The sequence below is a fragment of the Sesamum indicum genome, linkage group LG1, assembly GCF_000512975.1.
Source record: "Sesamum indicum cultivar Zhongzhi No. 13 linkage group LG1, S_indicum_v1.0, whole genome shotgun sequence".
Classification (NCBI taxonomy): domain Eukaryota; kingdom Viridiplantae; phylum Streptophyta; class Magnoliopsida; order Lamiales; family Pedaliaceae; genus Sesamum; species Sesamum indicum.
The window spans coordinates 10268725-10277526 of NC_026145.1; the positions used below are offsets into that span (position 1 = coordinate 10268725).

General features: G+C 36.8%; 1 protein-coding gene across 1 annotated transcript; it reads right to left on the reverse strand.

The window, feature by feature from the left end:
- LOC105161298 (probable LRR receptor-like serine/threonine-protein kinase At1g51810) lies at positions 1645 to 6916 on the reverse strand. The gene is made up of 9 exons (XM_011078941.2): positions 6596 to 6916; positions 5361 to 6440; positions 4729 to 4879; positions 4465 to 4536; positions 3875 to 3943; positions 3462 to 3530; positions 3132 to 3209; positions 2275 to 2483; positions 1645 to 2096 (listed from the first exon to the last, which is right to left on the reverse strand). Exons 1-9 carry the CDS (start codon positions 6660 to 6662, stop codon positions 1990 to 1992), a joined length of 1902 nt encoding a protein of 633 aa, XP_011077243.1. The 5' UTR covers positions 6663 to 6916; the 3' UTR covers positions 1645 to 1989.

Genomic DNA, 8802 nt, shown 5'->3' on the forward strand with positions numbered 1-8802 from the left:
TCTGACCTGTTTGGCAAAACTATTTTAGAATGAATAACTTACATGAAGCAATTGAAAGTTGCAGGTTAATGGATTTTGGAATTTTATGCCATTCTAAAACAAGAACGCGCACATAAACACCGAATCAACTCTATATATGGAGTTTTGAGATAACTGGTAAGGATCAAATAGACCATCAAATGTAAAGGCATGGGACCACGCGGTGGTATTTGTATTAGAGAATATGCGATAATTTTGAATTTTCAGCAGGTTCGCACTAAGCTCTTTTGCAGCCCTACAATCAACGAGTTATAAGGTTCAAGTCTCGTTAATGTGAAGATTAATAAAATATATTGTATCCCTTTTCGTTTAATATTCGATCAAGTTTGAAATTTGGGGGGAATATGTTTACAATGCAGTGCAGGGAATGGGTTGTGATTGATCTATGGGTTGAAAAAATGATGAATAGAGGAATCGAGAGATACATTGCACCGTAGAAAGAAAAAGTAGTTATCCAAGACCCCATCATAATAATATAAATTGAGGAGAAAAAGGGCCTCATCGGCTCTTGGCACTTAGTATGAGGATGTCCTCATCTACAACGGCTGCTGCTGCTTTTCTCTCAGAATTTTATGTCCTCTTCAACTATCTAATAATTTATAAGATTGAATGTGACCGATGAGAGCAGCGCAGCCATTGATGCGATTCCTTGGACACGTTGATCAGGAACTTCTTTAGGTTACATGATTTTGCAGCAGGTTCACGTACATATCATGTGAAAGCATATATTTGAGGAAAAGTCCGTTTCTGAGAATAAAGAAAATATTCGGACAACAACAACATAAAAAATCAATGTGGTGGGATGACTTTGGGCCTCAGCCCCAAACTTTTGGTCTTGAAAGCTGTGAGTGGTCATTAGAGTTAAAGTAGCTCCACCAAAGGGCCGAAATGTTGATACAAAATTATCCACTTTAACGGGCTTTTAGGCTGGGAGTTAAGGGACCAAGTAGGACCTCTTCCTTTGCATTAATGGTGTTTCCTTGTCTGATTTTTTATTGCATTTTCAGTTGGAACATATATATTCATGTGTATAAAACTTAGGTTATCTGGTTTATTTACGAAAAATACATTATATGCACAACGCCTAGATATTAAATAGAGTACAAAATGTATAAAAGTTGGGATAGAAAATTCAATTCAGATCACTTCTTCTCAAAACTATCTATTTTGGAGAACAAACAAAACCTTCAAACTATTTCATACACTACACGTTTCTTTATGGTGTATTTGGATTTAAGGATGAATTTGAAGAAAAGATTTTAAAACCCTAAACCCTAATAATTTTATATGAAAATAATTTGAAATTCATTGACATTCAATAAAATATAATTCAAATTTAAAATTCTTTAAATGCATAATTATCCAAACAAATCCAAAACAATTGTTATTAAGAATTTGAGTTTCATAATTTTAAATCTTTCGATCCAAATGCAACTTTAAATTAGAATATTCATGATTTTCTCTGGAAAAAAGTATTCTGTTGGATGAGATTAGGGTAGAAGTAATAAGATCAATTTCGAACGAATATTTTAAAATAGCAGTACAAGTTTTAGCATACCATTTACCTTCTTATATTATGATGATGACAACTGATGAAATGCAATGTCAGTGCCAAGGACCACAAAGTATTGATATTGATCTGCACTCAATAAAGTTTGATTTTACACTGTATGACCACCAAATATCAAAAACTGGTTAAGGTACAATGTAGGGCCATATTTTCCTTTGCATTTTAATTCACAAAATTGATCAACATGCACTGCACAATACGAACAATTTCTAACACAAACTGTTGACAAAACAGCAAAAGCCCTCGGGTTGTTTGGACTTTGCAGCGTTCGCCTCTGTATCGACGCGATCAAGAATCAAGATTCTTATCTACATCCTGGTAAAGCTGATACCTATCAAAAATTTCCGTGTCTCCTCTCCTCTTCATGTATAGAACGTCAATCAGCTTACATTGTAAGTCGGTATAAATCCTTTAGCATGTTGGCTCTCCATTTCAAGAGCCATAAGTGATTTCTGTCTGTGATATCGATTTCTCTTTGCAGCCAGTGCTGTGGAACACATTATAGTCAAAGAGAAGCAGCAAACATCAGCACGTGATTGGATTCTCGAAATGGAAATGACATTATATGAACAAATTAAGTAAAACTGTAGCAGAAATAACATTGGGGTGTTTCATGGAATCAAGTAAGAGAGTAAACAAATGTAGTTTTCTGGAAATGAACTTACACATGAGTTCATGAGGTAGACCAAAGTCATAGTCATTACGCCGTCTCCTGATAATGCAATAGTATATTCCAAACAGCAATGCAGACAAAACAACCAGACATGACAGAGCTATTCCAACTTTGGCACCAGTAGATAAGCCGTGTTTCCCCCAAAACAGTGGACAATTCGGCAGAGAAGGTACACCACACAATCCTTTATTACCAGCAAGGCTGTTTTAAGGAATTTGGCTCATTAAATATGCAAATGACATTGCCAGAAAGAATGGAAAAGATATAATGCATAACTGAATCATCTTAAGTGACTTGAATTCTGCAAGTTGAATTGTGAAATAGATATGCATTTACTCCGTTTCACCAAGATTTTTAACAGTTTAACTCATGCCTTGAGTAAGCTTTCACAGTCTGGTGCTCAAAATTGAAAGAAAGACACTCCTTAGATATGCAAAGAAAAGGGATAAGAAAGTTACTGACTTCATAAAATAGAATGAGTTTTCACCAAGACAACAGTCTCTCCATGAGATAGATTTAGTAAACTTCAGACACCATCTCAGGAAAATGTTAACATATGGCAACAGTAATTGAAGTTTTATACATCGGAACGAACATTTATTAAATTCCAAAATGCAAACCATTTATTGTCAGCAGAGAAGTACATTTTCCATATTATTTACATACGATAGGGAAGAACTTCACACAAATACAAATATACACAAGATTAGCTGCTAACAATAATAGATAGTTAATTCGTTCACAGAATGCATTAGATAGGCAAAATTGCGTGATTAGTAGTTCAAGATGCAAAGTAAACAGATAAAGTGAAAACATGAACTAAATCCAGTAAATCAACGCATGACATACTCTATGGCTCCACCGTGAACCCCAATCGAATAAATTTCCTCTGGGACTTGCCCTTCCAATAAGTTATCATTCAATAACCTGCGCAGAAGTTACAAAACTCGGTATGCTTGATCAAAATTACAATAACATTTACAGATTCCTAAATTCCTATTTTTCAACAGGGAAAAGATTTGGAGTCTGGTAATAGTGGAAATAGTAACAGAAGAGCTTGGCAAGGCCAGAAGATAGCAATTCCCGCCTATGGTGTAAGAGGCAGCTCATTGTTAATTACCCGATACATGCAAGCTATAATTAATCTCAAACAAACATAAAAGAAAGCTCATGACTTACACAAGTTGCAAGCTGGATGAAGTTAGACTATCTGGTATGTACCCCGTTAATTTGTTATTTGATAAATCCCTGCAACAAAAAGGTAGAACAAAGATTAGGAAATGTGGGGCCAATGTCAAGAAACTAGATGCAGCATCAGCTTATATTTTATTTAGATACTTCAATCATCATGAAAACGATCATGCAAATACAATTTGCTTTAGTCTCAGCTTTAGAGTAGTAGATGAAAATACTTATAACTTGAGCAAAAATAATAATGTCAGCCATGTTACGAGCTGAAAATCATAAAACCTTAGAGTTGAACGTAGAAAACCTTAATTGATTAGGTCACAGATATATTTGAGATATAAAGTGAAGCCAGCAACTCCTTTTACAATGAAATAACCATAATATCTAAGAGCAGGTAATCTTACAGCTTCACAAGAGACTTTTGACCCAAGCCTGAGGGTATGCTACCTCCCAAGGAATTGGAGCTCAAATTCCTGCATATAAAAATATTTTTATGGATTACTAATTTAAGCCAGGAGGAACAAAGTATACTAAATAAATCAATGATGCGGGAAACTCCAAGCACTAGAATGAGGAAAGTTATCAGTGCCGTTAAGCTGATTTACATTACTATTGAAACGCACCTATTCAACAGATTTGAATGAAGTAAAAGAGTAATAGATTACCCATGTTGACTTGTGAGTTGTAATAATGTCAAATTCATATAGAAGCAAAGAGATCTAATAGAAGATCATATGGTAGCTCATCTCTCAAGTAACTAGCTACCAGAAATTCAGTACCATCACCATCATGAGAAGTCCACATGATCACTGCTCTCAGTCAGCACAACCAAGTAAATGTATACAACTTCTTTGATTTCATCTTCCTATGCAATTAATTAGCCGAAATACTATTTTTAAGTTTATTAATCATTACTGTCTCCCAAGCAGCAATTGATCCATCCATCAATGAAAGAAACATCAAACAGTTAAATACAATAATAGTAGATACTTACAGGCTTACCAAATTCGTCAAAAGGCTAATTTGGTCACTGATATAACCTTTCAAGCCCTGGCTCCCAAGATCTCTGAAAGCAAGATAAACAAATTTAATACAGAATGGTCTATTATAAGATACAGAAATTAACTTGTCATCAACTTGCGACAGGGTTTTCATACTATGCTATTAGCTTCACGATACATGTGCAACTTTCTCCACATATTCTTACTACATCTTTCTCATACAAATGAGAACCTTCAAGGAGATAAGAGAAAGTTACATTTGTGATACCACAAGGGCGGATTCATCCTTTGCGAGGTGACATGTAACGCCCTCCCAGGCATCCCAAGTGGTAGGGGTGCACGGATCCCCATTCCAGCCCATTCTGTCGGGCACACGAAGTGATGACTTCAGTGCTCTCATGGCAGTAACTGCACAAGTGTAAGCTCAAACTATTAAAAAGATTTGTCTGTCTTCTAGGTAGTCGAAGTTTCAAAGCTTTAACTTCACTAAGTACTTTCCTCCCATGTACGCAATTTACCAAAAAGAGTAAGGCTAGACACAGGGGTATTTGTCTATTTGGGGCTAGTCTGTAAGGGGTAGGAGTAAGTTTGTATACGACGAAGACGAGTGGAGAAGAAATGTCAAATGGATTAATATATCCGACCACTTCCTTCTCAATAAAGAGTCGAAGCAAACATTAAAATGATCTAATTCGACCAATCAATTCTAGCATCATCCGACTCAAATTTCACATCATTCCCATTTTGTCTCTACTGCATTTCCTCAACAACTAAGCAAGAGAAAAGAGTTATGTCTTTCACTATATATCTCCTGAAGAATTGAACGGTAAGCAATCATAATAGAATAATTCAAACAAAAAATTGAATCTTTCTAATTGCACACACATACCCTGATCAGGAATAGTTTTGAGATCAAGAGGAACAATTGCGTAATTCTCAAGCCCACAAATGATCGGCGCACCCACCACCGACTCCAGCCTCACATTCAAAGCAGTGCTGCTCAAATTCTTGACCACATAGCTCCAATCATATGCAGCAAAACCACCAACCTCCTTGTACACATCCACTCTACTTACATTCTCCCCATTCACCATCACATCAAACACCCGTTGCGCAGCCTTCGTCACACTCACATCAATCTCAGCGAAATGGAACCACAGCAGGTAATCCAGCTTTGCATCCACAGGCAATTCATACTCTAAAACCCCACCACCATCTCCAAGTGCTGTAATTGCGGTCTGGTAAAGCTTTTCAGGGAAGTAATTTGGGCTTCTTTCCACATTAGCTATAGGTTTTACCGCAGAAATCGCTTTAATTGTCGCTCCATTAACAATGGAGACAGCCTGTAGCCGGAACTCTGCATCAGACTGCCAAGACCGACCGAAAAAATCGGTATCATTACTAAATCCAGGGCCCCACTGATCCGAACCGGATGAAAATCTCCCATAATTAACCAAAATGTAATTACTCGAATTCTTTGCATACTCAAAGCTGTAAGCTTTGGGGTCGATTTGGGTAACCTCCAAAGACCCTATAACCGGAGAATCAGTAGCAATGCTGTAAAAGCAAACGTCAACGACGGGCTCATCGTGATAAAAGAAGAGATCCGAGTAGGCGCCGGAGCGAGAGACTGATTCGGGCCAAGGGGATCTCCAGGAAAAGACTAAAGTGCCCTCCACGGAGACGTCGAAGGAGGGTGAGTGTGATTTACCATCGTAATTATCGTAGACGGTGAATGCACGGAGGAGGTAGCGGCCTCCTGCGCTGTCCGTGGGGATGGAGTAGCAGTTCTTCTTGCCGGAGGAGATGGGAAAGTAGCGGAGGGTCTTTTCTTGCTGGTGGAGAAAGCGGAGGGGTTCGGAGACGACGGAGGTGGCGCCGCCGGAGTAGAAGCGGTCGGAAAGCCAAGTGGTGCGGAAGGCGTCGGTAGAGTTCACGAGACCGCCGCAGTCAATGTGCAAACTGTAGTCTGTCAAAAAAGGAAACAAAGATAGAGCAAGAGTGAGTGAGTTTATATAATTAGTTAGTTAACTGGAGCCGGAAATGGAAATTACAGTAGTTAGTTAAGAGGAGGAGGGATGTTGATAGAGATGTTGAATATCGTAGAAGTGGTGGTGGACTTACTGAAAGGGGAGGAGAGAGAGAGGGAAGAAGGGAGGAGAGAGAGGAAGAGGAGGAGGAGGAGGGACATGGTTAAGTGGTGGTGTTGTCTGATAATGTTTGTCGCTTGGACATAAGGAGGGAACTGTGTGTAGTGTGTGTGTGAGAGTGAAAGAGAGATAGTGTGTGGGCGAGGGCGTGATTAGCGGAGTATAGGTGAAAGCGAAGTAAACGGAATGACGAGGACAATGTTGGAATTGGGAGACATCAGAATAACACTATTTGACGACGCTAGCACATTAGATTTGATCAAGAATTGTGGAGGTGTGGGGGAAGACTTTTGTGGCAGATAGGTCGAAATGTTGAAAGTATTTTTCTTATTTATTTCAGTGTTGAGCATGTAAAAACCAGCAAGTAACGAGCGAATGAAAAAACCATCAATAAAAATCACAAAAAGTACCCCAACCTGACAAGATTTGTATAGACTAAATTGGGACTCTCCTAATATGAAGTTGTATATAACAACCAATGGAAATTCAAATTCAACCACATCGTTCAAAAGTTTACCAACTATCAAATTTGAGTTTGGTTCAAATAACTTAGAACGATAATAAAACCAGGTGAAGTTTTAATAGAATTTAACGTAATTTTTGTTCCATATTTAGTTGTTTCTTTATCCAAATATCAAGAATTTGTAAATTTAGAACAAAAAAGAAATTGATGAAATGGAGTAGCATATTCTAGTGTTGGGGTTGGTTGGGGGTATGGGTTTTTCTTTTCTTTTATTCTTTTTTTATCTTTTTTTTACTCAAACACCCAACGTATTCACTCAAGATTTGAAAATAAGATCTTGAGTTTGAGTCATTGGTTTGATGATAAGGGTTTCTTGGACATTGAGGAATACTACAAAAAAAAAAAAAATTTATTAGAACGATTTTTTTAAATTTTATAGCGCCTTTTTTTATTTAACGGCTAGGTCTATCGCGGCTAAATAAGACATTACAAAGTATTTGAAAAGTCATTACAAATTGTAACGGCTTTTATGACAGTCTGTTGTAGTATTATAAAACTAGTAACATGAAAAAAATTTAAGTTGGAGCTTTTGTAACTGTTAGGTTGGATTTGATATAAATGTAATTGTAATAGTCTTGATAACACATTTAGGTATGGTTTTACCAGATATTTAGAATGATTTTTTTAATACTCTTTGTAACTGTTTCGTATTATATTTGTATCTGTTTTTGGCATTGCATTTGTAACTATTTTTTCCACTTATTTTGTAACGGTTTTGGAACGGTCTACTTTTTAATTTGTAACTATTTTTTCCACTTATTTTGTAACGATTTTTGAAACGGTCTACTTTTTAATTTGTAATTGCTTTTTGGTACATTATTTGTAAAGGTCTGACGATTTTATATTTTATTTGTGTGTTAAAAAAGTCGTTACAAAAATAGTTACAAAATTTATTATTTATTAATATATTTTAATATTTATTTTATTTAATATAAAAGTAAGTAAATAAATATATATAAAAAACACATAATATTAAAAATAATAATAATTTAATTATAAAAATTAAAATATTATTACAAAATTATATCTTTACAAAATACCAAAAAAAATCCTAATCTAAATTATGATCCCAACGGCCGCGTGTTCGTCATCGTTGTTGGGTGCCGGAGGATCAGCTGGAGGCTCGGGCGCTAGATAATTGCGCCAGTTGGGGACGCTTCTAATGTAGCACTCGAGTGCCAATACCAAATCATCTAGGTCAAGGTGCTGCGGCTGTGGTGGTAAGGGCAAGGGAGCAGTCGACTAGGTCGCCTGGGATAGTTCAACAATCCAGTGGTGGGCCTCGAAGTGGAGACCGAATACTCGGCCACCCGCTGCTGACATCCAGACCTGTTGCTCGTCCGGGGCCACGGAACCTTGAGAGGACAACGAAGGCTCTTCATTGATGTTCTGTTGTCTCTGGCATTCCTCCATCATCCTCAAGAACGTATCCTGCGAACATGTTAAATAATTAGATTTAAAAAAATAATATAAAATTTAAAAAAATTAATCACCTCCTTCGCTCCACTGGCCGTCCTCCTTCTTTTTATACACCTTCTGAAACACCTCCATCTGTGTGACGGGACATCCGAGTTGTGTCTCCTATTCAAAATCAATATAGAAATGATTGGAAATATAAAAAAAATTAAAATAAAATTACTAATATGATTTAAAATACT

Coding starts and splice junctions, on each gene's coding strand:
- LOC105161298 (XM_011078941.2), bottom strand. CDS start 6,662: ATGTCCCTCCTCCTCCTCCTCTTCCTCTCTCTCCTCCCTTCTTCCCTC. Junction 6,441..6,595: donor CTCTCTCTCCTCCCCTTTCA/GTAAGTCCACCA, acceptor CTTTTTTGACAG/ACTACAGTTTGCACATTGAC. Junction 4,537..4,728: donor GCCCTTGTGGTATCACAAAT/GTAACTTTCTCT, acceptor TCTTGCTTTCAG/AGATCTTGGGAGCCAGGGCT.